The 23,145-nt window shown below is 46.7% G+C and overlaps 1 protein-coding gene across 1 annotated transcript in view; it reads left to right on the plus strand.

Moving 5' to 3' along the window:
- Positions 1-23,145, plus strand: part of LIPC (lipase, hepatic) — a 143,064-nt gene that overhangs the window by 100,762 nt on the left and 19,157 nt on the right. The window contains exon 3 of the mRNA XM_012658028.1: positions 20,533-20,720. Coding sequence (XP_012513482.1) covers positions 20,533-20,720 — 188 coding nt within the window. The remainder of the gene's footprint in view (positions 1-20,532; positions 20,721-23,145) is intronic.

Below are 23,145 nucleotides of genomic sequence, written 5' to 3' on the forward strand. Positions count from 1 at the left end.
CAATTTCCTCCAGAGTTCAGTTTCTTCCAAAGAGCCTGGCACGTCTTAGCTGCCTGTGTGAACTGTGCGTTCCCAGAGATGCCCGTGGCACTTTCCGACATTCATCACTTTCGACACATCTAAAATATGCTCACTCCCAGCGCTCTGTGGTGGACCGGCTGCTGGGGAAGCCCTTGGGGATGGGGGGAGGGGGGCAGCAAAGCTTCCTGAACAAGGGCACCTACTTCCTCCCGCTCCCTTCACCCTTCCAAGCTGAGCCACCGAGCGCTCAGCACAGCCCGCACTACAGCCTCCAAGCTCCCAGCCGCTTCCTTCCATGGAATTCTTCGCGCCTCGGCTCCCACGGCTCCAAGCACTCCGCCATCTGCCGGGTTCGGCTCTGCCAGAGAGGAAGCTGCCTACATGGGGTGTTCCCTACAGGGCCACCTTTCCTCTCTCAAGTCACCTTTACTCTCACGGGTCGGTCTTGGAAGGAGACTGAGCCTCAGCTGAAGTCAAGGGCCCTCGAGGTAGCTACAGGCATGACGGTCGGACATCTAGCTAGGCAGGCAGCTGAGCCAACCAGACAGATGAGGCGAGCAGAACCTTTGGCCCCACAGTCAGGCAGTGGGAGCCCAGCTCCTGGAGCCCTCTGGGGCGTGGGAAGGGGGTCGGGGCAGGTGGGCGGCATCCAGATAAGTGGATACCATGGAAGTGCCGGAGGCAAACAAGCCAGGGTTCTTTTCTTATTTAAAATTATTATCAAAAAGGTAAATAATTGCATGACTCATAAAGTAAAAGAACATAAAGTAGATTTGCAAAATCTTACCCTCTCTCCCCAAGGTCCTCACCCATTCTCTCCCCACCCTACACCTTACGTAACCACGTATATTAACTTCATCGTATCTTTCCAACATCTCTTTATGCAAGTAAAAGCAAAGACGCATTTATTTACTTATGCCCCTACCCTTCCGCAAAAGGTATCACACTCTAGATACCATTGTGCACCTTGCTTTTGTCACTTAGCATTACATTCCAGAGATCTTTTCAAACCAATACGGAACAGAGTGTTTCCTCAGTCAAGGTACAAAATATTCCACTGAGGGACGTGTCCCAGTTTAGTTGTCTGGTCTCTAGATAGACACTTGGGATGTTTCCAGTATTTTACAATTCCAGAAAATCCTGCAGTGAATGGCCTCATGTTCATGTCATTTCATACGTGTGTAGGTAGAACCACAGGGTAAATATCCAGGCAGAAAATGCCGGGTGAAGAGTACCAGCCTCTCCAGCAAGGTGTGTGGTCAATTTTTTTAAATCTTTACCAATCTGATCAGTGAGACCTGTGTCTCAATATAATTTTAATGTGCATCTTTCATCTCAGAGTGAGGTTGAAGATCTTTCCATATGTTAAAGTGCCATTTGTATTCCTTTTCCTGTGAAATATCTCTTCCCGTCCTTGGCCCATTTTTCTAGAGGTTGCTGGTCTTGTTCCACTTGATTTCCAGGCATTCTTTATGTATGGGCACATGAGCCCTTTGTGTTAGCAGTTGCAATTGTTTCTTTCTTACCTTATTATTCATCTTTTGGTTTTGCTCATGGCAGTTTTTTATTTCAGTTTTTTATTTACTTAGCCATGCAGAAGTTTTTTGTTTGCTTTAATGTAGTCTAATTTAACAATCTTTTATAGCTTCTGAATTCTGAGTCACAGAGGGAAGTCCTTGCTCAAAAGGTTATAAAGGAATTTGCCCATAATTTCTTCTGGTCATTTTATAGTTTTCATTGTTTCATTGAAGATTTGATCCGTTTGGAGATTTTCCTGGTATAGGAGGCATGTCTAGAAAGGATCCAGCCATTGTTAATGTAACAAGAACAGTTATACAGCTGGATACTTTCCGGACAGCCCTTGTATAGTATGAGGTATGGATCCAATTCATATCTTTCTACCTTTTCCCAGGTCTCCCAATACTATATTTCTTTGAAAGTCCATCTTTACCCCACCTCACCAATCTCCAATTCAAGATGCCACTTGATCAAACACTGAATTCAAATATACATATTTAGGTGTCCTGGGTGTCTATTCTTCTTCTTTGCTCTGTCATCCTTGCACCAGTATACACAGTTTGACTTACTAGATCTTTATGATATGTCTTAATATCAAGTAGGGCAACTCTTCCCCCATAGTTCTTTCTTCTTTTTCTTCCCCCCGCCCCCTCGCCATAGCTTCCCTCGCCATTACCGACAAGCTGAGCTCTGCCACTGGGCTCTCTTCTCGCTCACAGCCGTGTTTTATTCCCCTCTGTTCTACAAAGAGGCCAACTGTGCTGTAGGCATCCAGCCAGAGAAAGATGCAAGCGCAGTGCACTCCCCCCACAAGTCAGAGCCCAGTAACAAGACCTTCTGAGAGAGCCTCAGTAGGACATGTCTATGTGCCTCTTTGACCGGTGTGTTGGAGAAAAGCCAAGTGGAAGACCTACGTCTTCCTAAAGGCTCAGACTGCAGAGTCTCAGCACTGATCTTCTGGTCCATCCAACCTGTTAAATGAAGGTGATCCCGGCTTACCTTGACACGAAGAGTTATCCTGTCTGATATTCTGTCTCCTCACGGTCTGTTACTGAGGGGCTGTGGAAGGACCCTTCGAGGAGGAAGATGTTACAATAGCAACATCAATCACTCCTTCTCCTACCACCAATACCACCATGGCCACCTTTATTCATTGAGAACCTGCTATATACCAGGCACAGTGGGGGGCACTTTACACATTTATCCCATGAGGAAACTGTCTATAAACTTGCCCAAAATTACAGCTCATTAGTGGCAGAGCCAATCTTTGGATCCCAGCCTCGTTCTAAAACTCATATTTTAACCACTGCGCAAGTTATTCTCAGCATGATCTGCCACCCTGGGATAAGACAAATTCCCAGTCCTCCCCAGACCTACTGAATCAGCTGCTCTGGGAATGGTGCCTGGGAAGCTGCAACTCAGGCGCATGACTGCATGAGAACCACTGCTCTCAGATGTAGAGGATCAGGTAAAGTAGTAAGGCGCCTGGGAGGACACGTATTCCCTCAGCAGAGCTGTAGGGGCAGAATGCTGGCTGGCGTGTTTTGCATTCATGCCTTTATTTCCCTTATAGCCTGGCTTCACTCTTCAAGGTGACTGATTCAGGCAGAGCACCCCATAGCTGGAGCACCCCAGCCAGTAAGGGCAGGGACTCCACAGGGCAGGTTCCAGAGCTACCACATGATGCCAATAGATCTCCACGGCCCAGAAGAACCCGGCCACATGGGGGAGCGGAGGCTGAAATCCTCACTCCAAAGAGGGGCCTCCTTTTCCTGGCGCAAAGACACAGTGCCACGCCATGCAGCTAAGGCAATGTGCTACCTAAAGGAGGTGCACAGAATTCACAGAGAGGTGCTAAATAGGATGGCAAAGACGTTGGTGGATAAGTATCAACAAGTATCTGGAAGGAATTATGTTGGGTCAACACATGAGAAGGAAGAGATCTTAGGCAAGTTTTGAAAGGAAAGAGAAACAGTGCATTGCATGCCAAGCTCTGGACTAACTATTCCATCAAGTTTCATCCAGTTCTCACAACAACCCTATGAGATAAGTCTTCCTACTTCTAATTTAGGAGAAGGAAATTGAGACGCCCACAGGTTAGGTGATCTTCCCAAGGCTGCACAGTTAATAAGTGCTAAAGAGCAAACACAGAGATGACTGGCCCCAAAGCAGCGCCTTTTCCACCGCACCCCCCTGCCTCTGCCACCGCGCCCCATGCAGCCTGGAAGCTGTTGGGGTGCATGCCCGTGGTCTGAGGGGGCAGGCAGCAGGCAGCTGGGCCTCCAGACACGGGTGGTGGAGGGAGGACATGGGCCCAAAAGAACATCATGGGGGAAGTGTAGCACATGCCCAGAAAAGGTCTGCAGTCACAGAACTTAGACGTATGGAGAAATAGGAGTCTGGCCCTGGCTTGATTTTTTAGCCAGCTGTGGGCCTTGGGCCAGTCACTGAACCCTTCCTTATTTCTTCATGCGTAGGACAGGAACAGCCGTGCTGCAGACCCCAGGGTCTGGCAAGTCTCAAAGGAGATGAGAGGCACCAAGGGTCTCAGGGAAGCTGAAGGGGGCAGGGAGCGGGCTTCAGCTGTTACCTCCAGCTCTGTGAGTCCAGAGGTGCCCATACTGGCCACACGTGGGCTCATCCTCCTCCCACATTTCAGAGTCCTTCCCTCCCTTCAGGACCAGCCTTTGAATTATCATCCCAAAATCATCTGGGGAGCTGGTGGCACTGCCTACTCAAGGGGTTCTTCTGGCTGCCTTTATACCAGCCACCTACGGCTGGGCAGGTGCTCCCCTATTCAGCCATCGCAGCACTTACCAGACTGTGTGACAGTTGTCCACTCACTTGCCACTACCCTGAGACTGCTCTTCCTGAAAGCACGGTCTGTCGTATGTGTCGTTGCATCGTGATGTGAAGCACAGTCCTGCCACAGAGGAGGTGCTCGATAAATGTTTGGTGGAATGAACAGAGGAACAAAAGGGTGGCTGGGATCCCCGTGGGCCCTCAGTCTAACACACACCCAAGCGCTACCCTCTCAGCCTCCGGCCCTACCCGGGGAAGCCCTGGGGAGGCCTGGGGGCTGGATCGGGCCCATTTCCTCATCAGGTGACCCCCACACTCCTTCCCCAGAGAGCACATTCCACATGCTTCAGCCCACACTCCCCACCCGTGGTTTAATTTTACCTTAAAGAGTAACCTTGGTGCTGTCTGGCCAAGTTATTGCTTAATGCGCTCCTCGTGCTACAAGTGTTTATCTTTGCCCAGATTCCAACTCCAGAGAGGGGAATGTTCCTGCAGAACACAGCCAGGAGTTCCCAGGTCTCTGCTGCTCTGACTCTCACTTTTCTTTTTGCCTGATCAACTCTGGCCTCAAAAGCACTTCTTGGGGGCATCCTCTACTTACTGACAGTCAGAGATGGGCCGGTCTTAGGACTCACACATCTCAGAACCAAAGAGACCCTGGGAGCTGCTCTCGAACGCTTGGTTTTGCAGAGGTGAAACAGGTTCAGGGGGAAAAGCCAGGACCAGAGCCCTGGCCCAGCTGACTCAGGAGCTGAGAACATCTTGCTGCACCACCGTGGAGGCCTCAGAGTGGGCGGTCCAAACCCCTCATTGTCCAGATGAGGAAACTGAGGCCTAGAAAGTGAAATGACTTGCTCAAGGTCAACCAGGATGAGTTCATGAAAAACTAGGACTTCACAGAGATCTTCTGACACACAATCACACAGAGTCCCACCAGTAGCTAAATACAAGTGACATCCTTCTGAGTGTCTAAGGCCACATTGTCCATAAAGGCAGATGCTGCCCAAAAGAGAACTTGTTCAGTTGCTTGCCTCACGTGAAATGCCTCCACTTCAGGCTCTCTGCTGTCTTCTAAGTCACCACACATGCAGCTTAACACGGTCACACTTTACACCAAGGGAGTGTAACTGTGAAAAGCCTGATTTCAGCCACCCAATGGTCAGCGTGCTTCCTGCACGGTGCCGCAGGCCTGGCCAAGAAGGTCTAAGGGTCTATCTTGGCAGGGTGACTTTAACTTCCAGGGCTTCAAAGGAGCCACCATCAGCACCTAGTGGTATTGCACTGTGATGAGCACGGACTCAGGAATTGGGCTGCATGGGTTCAAATCCTGCCTCTGCCCTCCCCTGCACCCAGGCCCTGAACCTCTGCACTTACCTCCCAGCATTGTGGGGAAGAAACGGGATGTCTGCAAATGGTTCAGCCCAATGCCCGGCACGTGATAAGTGGATTGAAATCGTTAGCTATGGGGAGGCCACGGAGCGGGAGGTTAGGAGCAGGTCTGAGTCAGACTGGCTGAGCTTGGGGCCCAGCCCAGCTGCCTCCTGTGTGGCCTTGGTCAGGACACTTAACCTCTCTGGTCCCCCATTTCCCTTTGGGATAGCATCTACCTCCTAGGGCGTGACAAGGATTGGATAAAAGGAGGTGTGCCAAGTGCCTGGCAAAAGGTGATAGCCGCACACACATCCTTTATCCTACCTACCAACTCCCCCGGTGCCCCAGCACCCATCCTCACCTTTAATGAGACCGTTCAGTGTCTACACGGGGTTCTCTGGGTTGGGCACATGTGTGGCTGACCCCTGTGGGGCACTGACTTGATTTCATCTCCCATGTCAGGAAAATGACCGCTATTTAACCAAGTAATCCACACCAGGTAATTCATCCTAGTGGAAATAATTCTCTAAAAGGAAGAGCTTTCCTTGTGAAGTTCATTGCAGTTTTGTTTTTAAAGGTGAAAAATTGGAAACATACTGCTTGTCCCGTGATAGGGAAATAGATACAGACATTACCCAACATTCTCCCAGTGGAATATTACTCAGCCTTTAAAAATGACAAGTAGGAACGTGGAAAGACATTTATTATGTAATGTGAAATGAAAAAAGCAAAAACCAGTTATAGCTGCACAGTTACATGAAAAATATATTTGCTTCAGGATGCAGAACAGAAACACAAAAAAATAAAAAGTCAGTCCATTAGGATGATGAAATGGTGAGTATATTTTCTTAAACTTTGTTTCCCACGGTTATTTGGCTTTGTGCAAATACATTTTTAAAAGAATAAGGAAGAAACTTGATGCTTGCTCCAGAAATAATTTAACTGAAGGCAAGTTCCATCTATGGAAAAATGCGGGGCACAGAACAGGAACTCAGGAAGTGTTGATGAAGAGGGGAATGAGTAAATACATGAATAATGAGTGAACAGAGAACATCGCCTCAACAGGACATTGCAGCCCTGAGCCAGCACAAACTAAGATAAAGTGTATACAAAGCTCAGCAGACTGGCTGGCACACGGCCAACACTTGGCACATGTTGACCACCTGTGTCACCATCAGTACTGGACAGAGGCAGAGCTGGTCTCACAGCAGCCACCAGAGCCTCCGCTGCGAGGTATAGCGTCATGGGGAAAGACAGGACTGGGTGCAGAAGCCCTGGGTTCCAATCTCCCCGCTGCCCCTAACTAGCGGTGTGAGCTTAGGTGAGTGAGTTCATCTCTCTGGGTCTCAGCTTCCTCATCTTTGCAGAGAGAATAATTTATTGAGATATTATTATGAGTTTATTTTCTCACCACCACTGTTCCTAAGTTTAGAGGTGTTTTCAGGACTGAGAGCAGAAGCCCCATGAATTTAACTCATTTTTCTATCTTTGTGAGAGACTAAGCTCATCACAATGCTATCCTAGGTATTACCAGGGGAGTTGAGAAAGAAAGAGGATGCTTAACTCCTTGACTGGAGGGGCTAGGATAGCAAGAACCCAGCCAGTGCTGCCACGTTACTCCTAGAGGACGAGGGGTTTGGTGCCACCAGCCTCACAGGACGTCCCCCACCTCAAGCACAAGCCCGAAGACTGGAATTTCTGCAGTGACTGTGTGCCTCCGACAATGGGCATCGCGGCAGCTGGGCCTGATGGACACAGTGACCAGTACAAACGGCCGGTGCACAAGGTTAGGGTGAACGAGCTCCAACCAAAACCGCACAGGACTCCGCCCCCACAGCAGGGTGGGGACACAAGCCTACATTTAATTTGTTATAAAGAAAATAAAGAAATGTGCTCCTTGTCGCTCAACGCAAGTTTTGTGGGCCAAGATCATTACTCAGTGGTGAGATTGTTTTTAACTGGTGCTCTCTCTCCAAAAAATTAAATCAAATTAAAAATCTGACTTTTAGCCTTTCCTGACTTCCATAGTGTAAATATTCCCGCAAGGCCCATGTCAAATGATCAGCCTTAATTTGCTGAACGCGGAGAGGTAGGCAGAGACACACACGATTGGCTCCTCTGAGCCGGTGCCCCAGCTCCGGCACACCACTGAGCTCCACACCACGCAAGGGGTTTTGCCTAGAAAGCGCTCAAAGGTCCTTCCCAGCGCTAGGAACCCAGCTAGGTTGAGGCCAATGAATAACAGTCAAAACCATTCACTCTATCAAGTGTGGTCTGCTGATTTCCTTGAAATACGGCCCAGTGGAACGGTTTGACCCTCCTACGCCCAAAGAGCACCCCAAATGAGCCAGCCCCTTTGTCAGTGAATAAATATAAATGTTCCAGATTGAATCCATCCCCTCCTTTGATTAAGTGGTCTGTGACTAAGAACAGACCATGTTTTGTCCTTAAGGGTCACTGAGAGGAAATCCACAAATCTTTCCTTCAAGTTGTTTAAAACATATTTTACCCTGTAACTTATAATAAGCTTATAAGGCAGGTGCTACTGTTGGTCTCATTTCACAGGTGAGACACAGAGCTGGGTGCATGCCAGGCGAGCTGGCCCCAGAGGCCAGGTGCCTAACAGCTCCGCAGCACTGGGTCTTGCATGCAGTACGGAGCCATGCACAGGGTGTGGGCCGCTTGGGTCTCTCCTATCCGTGGGTCCGGGTTGGAGAGGAGCCAGCAATCTTCTCTTCTCTCCTTATCTGGGAGTATGATACCCAATTCACCCTCTGGCAGCTGACCGTGGAGGAGGAAGTGGCCCTCATTTTCCTCTTACGGGCATAAACACTACCAGTACAAAAGCAGTACCTGTCTCCACCTGCCAGTGCTCCCAGAGTACTTGTCTCCAGCAGTAACGTCATGAGGTGGGGCGCTCTGGGCTGAGGTAGGACTCACGTACTCCAAGACCCCTTGGCTGTGATACCACAATTAGGGCTAAGGTCCTTCACCCCCACCCTCCTTCTGTTCCCTGTAAGCCTCAGTTGGCAATTGTGTAGGTCGTGTCTGAGATGGGGGACAAGGGATAAGGTCAAATGAAGCTCAACATCAGGAGCTAGTGCGTCATTATAATAGTAACATTTTGAAACAAGAGCGAGCACAATTGAATTAATTTGCCAATCGAAATAGCACTTGGCAACCCAACTTTAAGCCAAGACCCCCCATTCCAAGAGTGGTTGAAGGATCTGTGATTGTCCAGCTCCTGGGGAGCCGGGATGGTATCATAGGACTTTCAGCTTTTATTACCCTGGTCACCCCAATTGTCTGAGGATATTTCCCATAGGTAAGAAAATACCCCAGGCATTTGATTCAAGACCCGTTTCCTGTTTGTGAACCCGGGGCTTGGAAGCATCAGCCTTTACAAGGCATGTGATGTGCGCCCTCTGGGCTTTACGCAGCAATGGAAAGAGTCCCAAAACATGGCAGTAGAACGATGGTAGCTTGAATGTCAGGAGGGCCCAGTGCTTTGGTTTCTGCTGTTAGCTAGATGCATGGTTTGGGGCATGTCAGGTGGCCTCTCTGGGTCCCAGTTTCTTCATCTGTAAAATAACAAAGGCAGACTAGATCATTGCTGCCAATCAGGGGTCCCTGGTCCTTGGGTAGTAATGGTTGGCATGGGAGAAGGACATCATCCAGCTATTTTCAAACAAATTGTAAAAGGAGATGGTATCGTATGAAACTGAATGTCAAGTTTCTTTGCTTTTCTCTGGAATTCCACCTACTTGGTGTGGTAACCCTGATTCTCTCCAGAGGACTGGACGTGTAGATTAGTGGTGTAATCTATATTCTTGCTTGATAAGAAAAGGAAAATGAAATGCTCCCCAATAAATACAAGTTATTTGAAATGCACAGAAAGAGAACAGAAAGCTGGCACTAAAAAGCTTGGGTGCTATGACAGTGCATGGTCTCCAAACCCATTTTATGTCCAACCCTCTCACTGGACAATTTGGTTTCCAAAGAGTAGACTCCCCAGGAACCCGTGGCCATCCCTGGCCTGAAGGAACCTGGGAGTGCCTTTCAGATATACCAGGTCTCCCTGAGACCCGGCTCTATGAAAGCTGGGTCCACCCTTGACCTGATCTTCTGGTTCAAAGTCAGTGCTGGTACTATACCTGCCAACTGACACCAACCTCCAGAGGAACCAGAAACAGCCTGTTGTCTCAGGTCTGCAACCCAGGAGCAGCCGGGCCCAGCCTAGACCCACGCAAGTACCTGCCACAGAAAGCCTGCTATGCAGCCTACAATGCCAGTCCCGGCTCCTGGGCAACGTGGAGAAACCACATTATTGCTTGACTCTGGTTCATTCTTCCAACAATAATTTTAAATGAACACCTATGTAACCATTACCACCATACAGAATATTTCCATCCCTCCAAAAGATTCCCTTTTGCCCTTTCCTAGTCAATCCCCACCCCATCCCCTGGCTCCAGGAAACCACTGATCTGCTCTTGATCTCTACAGTTTGATTTTTCCAGAATGTCTGGAATCACACAATTTGTAACCTTTAAAGTCTGGCTTCTTTCACTTAATGTAATGTGTTTTATATTAATCCATGTTGTTGCAGATATCAGTAATTTGTTCCTTTTTATTGCTGAGTAGTATTATGTTGGATGGATATATCACAGTTTGTTTATCTATCTACCAGTTGATAGATAATTGGGTTGTTTTCAGTTTGGGGCTATTATGAATAAAGCTGCTATGAACACTTGCATCTTTGTGTAGACATGTGTTTTGATTTCTTTTGGGTAAATTCTTAGGCTGGAACATGCTGGGTCCTATTGTAAGTGTACATTTCCCTCTAGAAGAAAATTTCAGGCTGGGTCCAGGGGCTCACACCTATTACCCTAGCACTTTGGGAGGCCAAGGCGGAAGGATTGCTTGAGCTCAGGAGTTCAAGACCAGCCTGAGCAAGAGTACTCCCATCTCTACCAAAAATAGAAAAAAATTACCTAGACATTGTGGTGCATGCCTGTAGTCCCAGCTATTAGGGAAGCTGAGGCAGAAGGATTGCTTGAGCCCAGGAGTTTGAGGTTACAGTGAGCTATGATGACACTACTGCACTCTAGCTGGGGTGACAGAGAGAGACTCTGTCTCAAAAAAAAAAAATAAAATAAAATAAAATTTCAAACTGTTTTCCAAAGTGGCTGTAAATTTTCATTCCCACCAGCAATCTATGAAGAGTTCTAGTTGTTCCCCATCCTCCCCAGTACTTGGTTTTGTCAGTCTTTTCAATGTTAGCCATTCTAAAAGAAGCGAGGTGGTATCTCATTGTGGTTTAAAATTTGCATTTCCCTCATGGCTAATGATGTTAATCATCTTTTCTTGTGCCATTTGTATACCTTCTTTTAAGAGTATCTGTTCAAATCTCTTGCTGATATTATAACTGGGTTGTTTGTCTTTTTATTCTTAAGTTATATGTTCTTTATATATTATGGTTATAAGTCTCTTGTCAGATATATGCCTTTTGATTATTTTCTCCTAGTTTGGCTTGGCTTTTCGTTGACTAGTGGGAGCTTTCAAACAGCAGAAATATTTAATTATCAGATTTTTTTTCTTTCATCATCTGTGTTTCTCGGTGTCCTAAAAAAATCTACACCTTCCCTAATGCCACAGAGATTTTCTCCTTTTCTTCTAGAAGTTGTATAGTTTTTTAAATTTCAGTCGGTAATTCATTTCAAGATAATTTTAATCCCTTTGACAAAGGTTTTTTACATGGCTGTCATAATAGTGACCATTTAAACAGCACCTGCTACGTGCCTGTGACTATTACAGCATCTGACATATATTAACTCATCAAACACTCATAACTATTCTGTAAGGTAGTGCTATGGTTTGAATGTCCCCTGCAAAACTCATGTTGAAATTTAATTGCTACTGTGACAGTGTTATGAGGTAGGACCTTCAAGAGGTGATTAGGCCATGAGGACTCTGCCCTCATGAACAGATTAATGCCATTGTTGCAGGAGTGCGGTTCCTTATAAAAGGACAAATTTGGCCCCCTCTTGCTCTCTCTTGCCCTTCCACCTCCCACCATGGGATTAATTCATGTTGTTGCATATATCAGTAATTTGTTCCTTTTTATTGCTGAGTAGTATTATGTTGGATGGATATATCACAGTTTGTTTGTCTATCTACCAGTTGATAGATAATTGGGTTGTTTTCAGTTTGGGGCTATTATGAATAAAGCTGCTATGAACACTTTCATCTTTGTGTAGACATGTGTTTTGATTTCTCTTGGGTAAACTCTTAGGCTTGGAACATGCTGGGTCCTATCGTAAGTGTACATTTCCCTCTGGAAGAAAATTTCGGGCTGGGTACAGGGGCTCATACTTGTTATCCTAGCACTTTGGGAGGCTAAGGCCCTCACAAAGGCCCTCACAAAATGCTAGCCCCTTGATCTTGGACTCGCCAGCCTCCAGAACTGTAAGGAAATAAATTTCTGTTCTTTATAAATTAGCCAACCTATGATTAATTCTGTTGTAGCAGCACAAAACAGAATAAGACAGGTAGGTACTATTATCATCTCCATTTTACAGATGATGTGATGAGAAAATTGAGTCACATAGAGGTTAAGTAACCTGCCCAAGCTCACACAAGTAGTAAGTGTTAGAAATGGGCTTCAAACCCAAGCAACATGGCTCCAAATCTGGGTGCTTAACTGCTACGTTTTACAGCCCCTGGCTTCACCAAGTACAGCTCCAGTGTGAGCAAAACCAGACCCAGGTCCTGCTTTCGTGGCACTTACCACCTGCTAGGGGAGATGTTAAATAGATAATTCTGCAATGACTATTCAACTATGAAATTATAATTGTGAAAGCACCTAAGAGAATGAATAATAGGAAGATGTGACCAAGTCAGGAAACTTGGAGAACTTTTTCCTAGGAAAGAGAAGGTGGAGTTTAAATTGGAGAAAGAGTGATATTAAGTAGGAAAATATGGGAAGACACAGAGCATCTCAGGCCAAAGCGACCACGTGGGCAGAGACCAGCGCAGGAAGATGTGCCCCACATTGGATACGGGATGACCACCAAGAGGGAGAACAATTTCTATCATCTTCTCTCTCCACTTGTTCACTCAGTTGCCCTTAAACTAGAGGGATCAACTCCTCCTAGTTAGCCTGGGACTTTCATGTTTGACCATTGAAAGTCCTATGTCCCAGGAAACCCCTCAGTCTCAGGCAGACCACCACAGTTTGTGGCCCTACCTTGACCCTATCCAGGGTGGAATGTGCCCATGACCTTGGAACCACTTCAGGGAAATGAGCCCCTTGTCCCCAGAGGATTCCAGTATAAAGGGAAAACTTTTCTGAGTGGCATACTCTTTCATAACCAGATTTCTCAAAAGAAAATAATCACTCTGAATCTAGCCAGGTTTGCAGGGAGTACAGTTTAAGACAAAAGTTTAGAAAGAAAAAAAGACTTTCTGGAAAAAAAAAAAACCAAACTCTAGTTACTTTCTTCCCTGAAACCCACAAAAGAAGAAATTGTAGCCTCAGGCTACGGGATGGCTAGCAAAATCAGGCCAAAATGGATCAAGAAAACAATAAAGCAGACTTGTGATTCATTTTCTTATTTGACAACAAAATGATAAAGAGAAAAACAACAACAACAAATAACAGGTGAAACAGGAATGGAAAAGGCGATGAGAAGATGGCAACCTCCAAGATGTAATTAGTTATTTCAGCGTCTCTGGAACCCAAAGCTATTCTTAAAGAACGGCTAGAAAATAAACACACTCACGACAAACTTAGGAATTTCTGCTGAGTTCAGAAACAATATCTTAATGACCTGAAATGTTACCCGCAGCTTTACAGAACACCTTGTTCACTCCTTAGGAGGGATTTGTGCCTTGGGTAATTGGAGTTCAATATTATAGACAAGCAATGCTAGGCTGGCACAGGATGGGGGACATTACAAAGATTAGTAACTACATTGTTCAGATTGAGAAATTGAGGCAGAGACATATTTTCGAGATAATATGTAAATGGGAGGGTGGGATGTACAGTTCAGGGCAAAATTCAAGGTGGCAGAAGCAGGAGAAGCATTTCTCACACGACCTTGGGCAGAATCTGTTAATCACCAAAGTTTACCAATAGCTCGGAGATGAATCTGTAAAGGCCCAGCAGTGGCTGAATTCCCACACAAACTTTCCCTTCCTGCCATATAGTCCAAGAAATTCTGAAGTCATCGCTGCCCTTCTGCAAATCATTGGCCCGACCACAGCAGCCAGGGACAGAGCTGCGGCAACATTTGTCTCATAGGATTGTTCCATCCCGAGCAGAGGACTCGGCCTGGAGGGTTTTCAGGGCAATTATGAAATGATGGTCTTCCAGAGGATCCCTGCCAGGCCTGGGAGTATTTTCAGCAGTGCGTGTTTACAAAGCAAAAGCACACGCACACGCACACATTAGCAGATTAAATAATGAATGTGACAGTGTTGTACAAACAACTCTGTGAGGGACATAATGATACCTGAGGCTCCTGTCTCATGTCCCTGTGTCCCCAGCACCAGCCCATACGTGGAAAGTGCTGCACAAACGTTGAACTGAGCAGGAGCATCCAGCCCAGGCCTCAAGGGCAGAAGGCAGATCCCGACCCCCACCAGGTTTTCTGCTGCAGAATCCTTGGTTCTGTCCTGTGGCAGGTGGCCCAGCCTAGACACCTGCAGTCACTCACCTGACAATGCCCTTCTCCAAAAGAAAGTGAAGTGATAGGAACCCTCAAACCTGGGGCCTGACTTAGGAATAGAGAAATCACTTGCTACAAGGAATCTAATGATAGGAGTGGAATGGCTGGACCAGCTTCTCCTTCTGACCGATTCTGAGGATGGTTTCTCTGCCGCAGGAACTTGCTGTCATGCAGGCGGCAACGCCAAGCCTCAGCACATCACCTCCTGTGCAGGATACAGGCACTGATTCCCTCGTAGGATTTGACTGCTTCCCTTAATTAACATTCCCCCTTTCGAAACCACAGTATCATCCCCAGGTTCTTATCCTGAGTGTGTCTTTATCTTCTAAAGGCATGAGAAAAATGCCAATTTCAGTAAATAGGCTTGGAGAACCATCTCAGACAATATGGAACCAATTTCTCAACTCATAACTGAATCATTGCTTTTCCTCACAGCTAATCATAGAGTTGTTGGAAGGTTTAAATGAGTCAATACAAATAAGACTGTTAGAAAAGGGCCTGGCACAGAGAAAGCACTCAATATTTATCAACTTTAAAAAATGCTAAAAATCAATTTGGATATATATGCACATAAAATGACAGATAAACAAGATCCTACCTAAGGAACTAATGACTCTACTTGTAGGAATCTATATGAAGAAAATACTCACAGATTCAGACATTTATGTGTAAAGGTGATCATCAGAGCATTGTTTGTAATAGAAAAAACCTGGAAACAATCTAAATTTCCAGCAATAATGGAATAAATTATGCCACTTTTCAAAAGCATGTTTTTGAAGAATATTTAATGCTGCAAGAAAACTATCATGACAGGTGAAGAGGGATATAAAACCTTATTCATGTAACATCATCTCAGTTACAGACACTCCAAATGAATATCTATAGAACAAATATCTCCATAAGATTGGAAATATTCCAAATGTTACTCATGTTTTTTTCCTAAATAATAAGATTTTTTATTCATTTCAGCATTTTCCAAATTGCACATATAAAACAATAATGTAATAATTCTACAAAAAAAAAATATAAAACACTTGACTCTGTTGCAATACCACACTTCGGCGGAAAAAAGAAAGAGGAAGAGGTCCTAGACTAGGCCAGTGGCCGGGGCAGAGAAGATAATTCTGAGGCTGGGAGGGCATAGCTCTAAGCTTTCTAGCTCGAGCAACAACATGGATGAATGGCGGGGCTATGATCCACCATAGGAAATGTAGGGAGAAAGGAAGAAGGGTTGGAAGGAAGGAGAATGAATCGGTTTGGCCATGCTGAGTTTGCAGAGCCCAAAGGTTGCCCAGGTAGAGAAGCCCAGCAAGAGCGGGCGATACGCAGGGCTGACGCTTGGGAAACAGATTCCAGCAAAGGCGTGGATGAGGCCACAGCTGGGAGTCCTTGAGGTCATGGGCTCAGCTGAGTTTGCCCAGGTGTTCTGAGTGTACCGGGAAGGGCCATCAGACTGCTTCCAGGGAGGCTCAGATGCTCGGGTCCTGGCACTCTACTCCCACCACCCAAAAGCAGGACCCGAAGTGGCCCCTGCCTTCCTCCGTTACAGGGACTGCTGCTCGATGACAGTGATTTAAATGCTGTTTGGTACTGTGGCTGCTGTTTCCACTGAGGATTGCAGAGCTCTCAGAGTTAACCACGTAAAACTCATTGCTGTATATTCTGTAAGAATGGTGTTCCTGACAACAGCCCCTGCCTCACCCAGAGACTTTTTAAAATTTATTTATCTATTTATTTTTAGAAACAGGGTCTTGCTCTGTTGCCCAGGCTGGAGTGCAGTGGCACAATCACAGCTCACAGCAGCCTCAAACTCCTGGGCTCAAGCAATCCTCCCACCTCAACTCCCAAGTAGCTGGGACTACAAGCACACGTCACCACATCTGGCTGATTTTTGTTATTTTTATGTAGAGACAGAGTTTCACTATGTTGCCCAGGCTGGTCTTGAACTCCTGGCCTCACGCAATCCTCCCACCTTGGCCTCCCAAAGTGCTAGGATTACAGGTGTGAGCCACAAGCCCCGGCCGGTGACTTCTTCATATAGCAACACATAGGGAAACTATCTTGTGTTTCAGGACTAGGAAAGTGTCAGCACCTAGACACCATGAGTCCTATAACTGCTCCTGTTTTCCCTTTTTTTTTTTTTTTTTTTTTTTTTGAGACAGAGTCTCACTGTGTTGCCCGGGCTAGAGTGCCGTGGCGTCAGCCTAGCTCACAGCAACCTCAAACTCCTGGGCTCAAGCAATCCTCCTGACTCAGCCTCCTGAGTAGCTGGGACTACAGGCATGCGCCACCATGCCCGGCTAATTTTTCCTATATATTTTTAGTTGTCCAATTAATTTCTTTCTAATGGGGTCTCGCTCTTGCTCAGGCTGGTTTCGAACTCCTGAGCTCAAACAATCCGCCCGCGTCGGCCTCCCAGAGTGCTAGGATTACAGGCGTGAGCCACCACGCCCGGCCCTGTTTTCCTCTTTGATGTGGCCGATAGGACACTCAGAATAAAATCTGTGGCCCATCTTCAGCAGGCTTATAGCTGATGATATATATATATATATAAATGTATATATGCATATATAAAGAGATATAAGTAGGATCATACCTAAGGAACTAATGATTCTACTTTCTAGGAATCTATAGCATCACATAGTGTGCATTTTAGGGTGTTAATACTAACATTTCTATCTTTATTGTTTTACTGCCCTTATTTTCTCTGTCTCAATTTCTTCAACTATACATTTTTGTGAACTATTTAAAGTCAAAAATTTTCTTCCACATCATATCTGCCCACTGACTCTAACTCCTGAAGTTTCACAAAATATGTCTAGTCCCTCTTCTCCACAATGGCTCTTCGATTCCCATGTCCTCCACTAAATCTTATTTTTGTAGGTACCAGAGCCCCACTTTCTTCAACAATCTCTCATAGACCTGTGTTCCCAAGAATCTTTCATCCTTCTAGGCTGGACTGATGCCTCATCTTCTCTCGGTCCCTCCCCAGAGTCCCTCCCCAGGGCGTTCCTCCCCTGCAGCGGACGGCAACACTCTCAACAGCTGAAAGACAGAGGCCATTCCCCTGTCTGCCACCAACTAGTACCTAGCCAGGGCCTGGGGCATAATCCGTGCTTAATGAGTGAGTGTTGAGGAAGCGAGTGAATGAACGAGCCAGCACATACCTGTGTACAGTGCGTACAACTTCCTCCCTCGTGCACATGTTCCGGACAGCCAAACCCCCAGGAAGGGAGAGAAGGGAGAGCCCAGCTCAGCAGTCCGGGGGCCTTTCCATCTGACAGCTCTTTTCCGTGGTGGCTCCCGAACAGCACTGGAGCTGATCTCCCAGCTAAATCCAGAGTAAATATACATAAGACAGAATTGGTCCTGAGAGGGCAGCTGGGGTGAATTTTCACAGAAAGAAAGGATTTCACAGATCAAAAATGCAAGATGCTCGATGCTCCAGTTGGTACTTATTTTAACAACACACCCTTCCATAGGTGTTAATTACATGCTAAGCGTCACTCTGAGCTCTTTACGATTATCTTATTTAACCCTCGGAACCACCTTATGAGATGGCTACTATTTTTATCCACATTTTATTTTCATACGGCCCTCTTAGCATTCGAGGCAGCTATTTTGAAATGAAGAAAGGTGTAGCTATTCAGGCACTAAACAAAAGAAAATGAGCTACGTTAGGTGCAAGGTGTAAATGGCTGACAGGTTGAACGTTAGCCTTTGATCTGAGATCTGGACCCGTGGGGTACCAGGCCACTCAGTCAGCATTCACTGAGCGCCTCCCGGATGCCCAGTTCTCCCGCCCCGAGCTCTCGGCCTGTGGACCAGGCGCACACCTGAACAAGCAAACTGCCGGGCTGTGATGAGCACGGTAGGATCAGGAACGCTGGGCAGCGCTGAGAGCAAGAGGGAGCGATAACCTCTGGCTACATGACAAGGCTTCGTGGAGGGTGTCATGCTTCAGTTCTGCTTTAATGGATGGAGCAGCAGAGCAGGAAGAGAGGGCACAGGTCCAGGGGAGCGAAGGGGCGTTTGGGGAACTATGGGTAGTGGGGGAAGGAAGCGAGGGAGGAGTGGGGGATGCGGGATCATCATTAAGGTGATGGCCTGGGCTGCATTACCAAGAAGCTTACAGTCACTAACAGGGAAAGTCATTTCTGTTCTAGAAAGATTCTTTGAGCAGCTGTGTGCAGGAGGATGGAGAGACCAAACAGAGAGACCACTTAGGAGGCTGTTGCAATAAACCAAGCAAGACACAGTGAGCACAGGAATCAGGGCATGGGACTCTAGGGATGTTCAGGAACCTCGAAGCTTTGGACTGCTGGAGAGGCTGGCATGCAAGTGCAAGGTGACACCGCAGCTTCCGACGTAGATGGCCAGGAGGGCAGTGCGTCCAGGGACACGGGGAGCCTGGGCTGGGAGCAGGCTCACAGGAGGATGAGCTCGGGCAATCTATGGGCTCGGGAAAGCCAAATGAGGCAGCAAAATTTTCTTCATTATCTCAGAAAAGTTATTCAGATTCTCACTCACATCTCCTTTAATAAAATATGACACGTTTCATTCTGTCACCATAGTGAAAAATCATTGCCCTTTGCCGGGAATTAATAACCTTTTGAATTAATAACCTTTGGGTAGGAAAATTGGTTTCATTAATACTTCCCCTTGCACTTTGTAGGTTCATCATCTCTCAGTCTGGCTGTCCCCTGAAACCAAAAGCCCGAGACTTACTATTTGAGAAGCCTGAATGATTTTATGACAGAAAGAATGATCAGGGTCCTTAATTGGGTTGAACTGCATTCACCGACCAAAAATGTCCACGTGGTCTTGTGTCTGCTCCTGAGCCAGAAGGGGGATGAGAGCTTCCTGCCCCAGCTCTTGGCCTGATCCCTAATTTTGGCAGGAAAAATGTCACCCATCTTGACATGCCAACCCAGGGAAACACGGTGCCTCCTCAGGCTTCCCTCAGCCTCTGAGCAGAGGTGTCTCTCTCTCATCCTGGGCCTGACAGCTGTTGGGCTGCCCTCGGAGTCGGATGACAACCCACTCCTACTCCAGAGTCAAGTCTGGGGGAGCCCCACCCCCAAAAGAGAGGCTATAAGGCCCTTCAGTAAAACAGCAGAAGATGAAATCTTGAAAACAATTTTTCTCTCTCTCTCCCACCTGCCAAGGTCTTTGAAAGATTCCAAATAGGTATTCATCTGTCTTCTGCTGAAAAACTCTTAGCAGCAGCCTGTCATGTAAAGCAGAAAGCCCAGACTCCTCAGCACCCCAGGGCCCTCCCTGCTCTGGCCTGCCCTGCCCTATGTCCTGCCTCTGTGGCCACAGGTGTCCTGCCTCTGGGCCTCCATTTGTGTTGTTCACTCAGTTCAGAAAGCCTTATTCTGCCCACGCCCACCACACACACACACACACACACACACACACAGACACACACACACAGCTCCATCGTCCTTCAAGATCAGGATTGGCAGGCATCACATTCCCTGAGAAGCAACCCCTGTGCCACCCCCTCCATCAAGCAGAATCTATCACTCCCCCACCAAGCCCACCCTCAACCCATACCTTGTCCACGCAAGGCACGTGTGATACAATGTGTCTGCAAGTAAGAACAAGTTGAGCCACATGGCATCACTAATGAAGACTATCTACGCCCTGTCTCCCTAGATAGGGATGTAGGGGTGGGAACTGGAGACAGTGAGACCTGGGTTCAAACCCTCACTCTATCACTTGTTGACAGAGTGATTTGGGATGAGGTATTTGCCCTGAGCCTCCAAAATTGCCTTGCTTATATTCCTCATGCCTTAGAGTTACTGTAGTGTCTGACTGGCTGTCGCCGGATAGCAGGATGAAAGGATGGAAGATCTGGCCCCCTGGACCTCTATGTTAGGTCCCCTAGGTCACGCTCCCTCATCTGGCCATTTTACTGGAAACGCTCTTTGGGGTTCCCCAAAGTGGTGGCTCATTCTGATCTCTAGCATCTCACAGTAACCTCTTTGGTTTGTGCTCTTAGAAGCAGCCTTTTGGTGGACCCAGAGCCGGCAGAGGTGGAACACACGCCAAGCTAAACACCATCCCCAATCTTATATTCCAGAGCCATCTGGAAGAAGGTCTCAAGCTGTTGAAACAAACAAAACGCTGCAGGAGACAAAGACCAGATTCCTGCTCTTTGAAGATAAAACCAGTAAGGGCTGTCAGATTCGGCTCAACCGCCAAGACACATTACAGGAGTGTGGCTTCAACGCCTCCCAGCCTTTGGTGATGATAATCCACGGGTGGTCGGTAAGCAATGCTGACGTGCCTTTTTGCTCTTTCACATTTTTTCTTCCTAGTGCATTCAATCTTAATAAAAAGATAGAGAGCTGATGATAACAACTTCATGCATGTTTGCAAAGCACATTCTAATTTTCCAAGTGCTTCCCCACACTTTATCCCATTGATTATCTCAATTCGATGAGTAAGCGGGGTGGGAAAATATAATTATCTCCATGCTTCTGATAAAATGTGGCTCAAAGAGGTCACGTGGCTCATTAGGCATTACAGTCCATGCAGGAGGAAGAATCCTACCCTGCATCTGCATGTTTCACAGGAGGAAGTGGAAAGCCAGAGAGATGGACTCCCAGTGAAAGGTTATATCAGTAAGCTTTAAGTTCAGCTGCAAATAACAGAGACCCAAATTAACAGTAGTTCAGGTAAAACAGAAGTGTTTTTTTTTTTCATTTCACCCAATAGTCCAAAACTGGCTAGTCAGCTTTGGTCAATGAACTCCTCAAGGCCCCAGTTCTTTCCAGCCCACTGCTCTGCCAGCTTTAAGTGTGACCCTTATCTTCATAGCCCAAGATGGCAGTGAGAGCACTTGCTATCACATCGTTATTCCAGGTAGCACAATTTAATAAAGGATGTACACAAAAGGCTCAAAAAGCAGGTTCTTTTAATAAAACAGGTTTATTGAGATATAATTCACATAGCATACAATTTATTCATTTAAAGTACATAATTCAATATCATTTGGTATAAAAGAATGTTTTCTTAGGCCTCCCAGAGCATCTTTGAAATGCTTCCAATTACATCCATTGACCATACCTAGGTGGAAAAGTGGCTGAGAAGTATAGCTTCTTACAGAAAATGAATCTTTGGATCTACAAAGGAGTGAGGAAATCAAAAATAAGAGACAAAATAAAGAAAGAAAGAAAAGAAAAGAAAATGTAGGCTGGGTGCAGTGGCTCATGCCTGTAATCTTAGCACTTTGGGAGGCCAAGGCAGGAGGATCACTTGAGACCAGTCTGAGCACGAGCAAGACCCTGTCTCTACAAAAACAGAACAATTAGCTCAGCATGGTGGCATGTGCCTGTAGTCCCAGCTACTCAGGAGGCTGAGGCAGGAGGATCTTTTGAGCCCAGGAGTTGGAGGTTGCAGTGAGCTATGATGACACCACTGCACTGTAGCTGGGGCAACAGAGCGAGGCTCTGTCTCAAAAAAAAAAAAAAAGAAAAGAAAATGTACCCTTTTAGTGATACTGAAAATTCTATTACTATGTAAGAAGGAGAGAAGGAGACTGTGGGCAATGAGTGATGTCAAACCATGTGACTTCAGGAGGAAATCCTGCCTCCCTGGTTCCCAGCCTACCCATGATTTGAAGTTTAGTTCACGATTGGAAACCTCCTAAGGTTTTAGTGTCTATTTCATGACTTAGAAACCTTTCCCTGCCATCTAGTTGGAAAGTACTCTTGAAATCCCCATCTATCCTACCCTAGGGAGCAAAATGGGCCCATCCATCCACCTGCTTCCCCTGCACCGCTCCCTGCCTCCCATGTCTGATTCCGGCAACACCCAACTCCTGTAGCTCCTTCCAACACCACACGCTTTCTCTCCTCTTGGCCTTGGCTGCGCCCTCTGCCTAGAGTGTCCTTTCTCCTCTCCTTCTCCTGATTAAGTCCCACTGTTCCCACAGGTCCTCCTGCAGGCCTCCTCTGCCTGCATCCCAGCACTCCCCGAGGGGCGTTATGTGTCCCCGGGAGCCCCCATGCCACCCTGGGCACTCTCCAGAGCTGCTCTGCTGCTCAGCTTTATAATGGCCCAAGTTTCTCTGCTCCGCTAGGCTGGAAGGTCCTACACCTAACTGACCACCATGGGACAGTATCGCTACATTAGGTGCTCCAAAATGTTAACTGAATTAATGATCAGATGAATGATTCTTGTTTACAAATGCAACATGAAGATCACAGGGTCCGCTTACCAGGATCCCTCTACCGAAATGCATTCTTCATTACCCAAATTCTGTCCAGCCCAGAACATGTCTACTGCTAGTAGTAATAACAACTGCAGTAACTAACATCTACTGTCCTCACTATGGTCCAGGCACTCTTCTAAGTGCTTTATATCTGTTAACTTAGTTCATCTTCGCAACAATCCTCGAAGGAAAACTTTACTATCCCCATTTTTCCAGATGAAGAAACTGAGGCACAGAGGAGTTAAATAATTTGCCCGAGTCACTCAGCTAGTAACTGAGAAAGCCTGGATTTGACCTCAAGAGAGTACATGCACAAAGAAGGCTCTTGATGAGCATTTATTATTATAAATGACTGCATCCTGCCCTGGAATGACACACCGAGTCCTCGGTAGAGCTCCCAGCTTCACCTCCTGCAGTCTAGCCTTCAACCCACCCAACTTTCCTCCTCTCCCCAGACACACCACGCTGCCCTTTCAT

The sequence above is a fragment of the Propithecus coquereli genome, unplaced genomic scaffold (assembly GCF_000956105.1).
Source record: "Propithecus coquereli isolate 6110/MARCELLA unplaced genomic scaffold, Pcoq_1.0 Scaffold57, whole genome shotgun sequence".
Taxonomy (NCBI): Eukaryota; Metazoa; Chordata; class Mammalia; order Primates; family Indriidae; genus Propithecus; species Propithecus coquereli.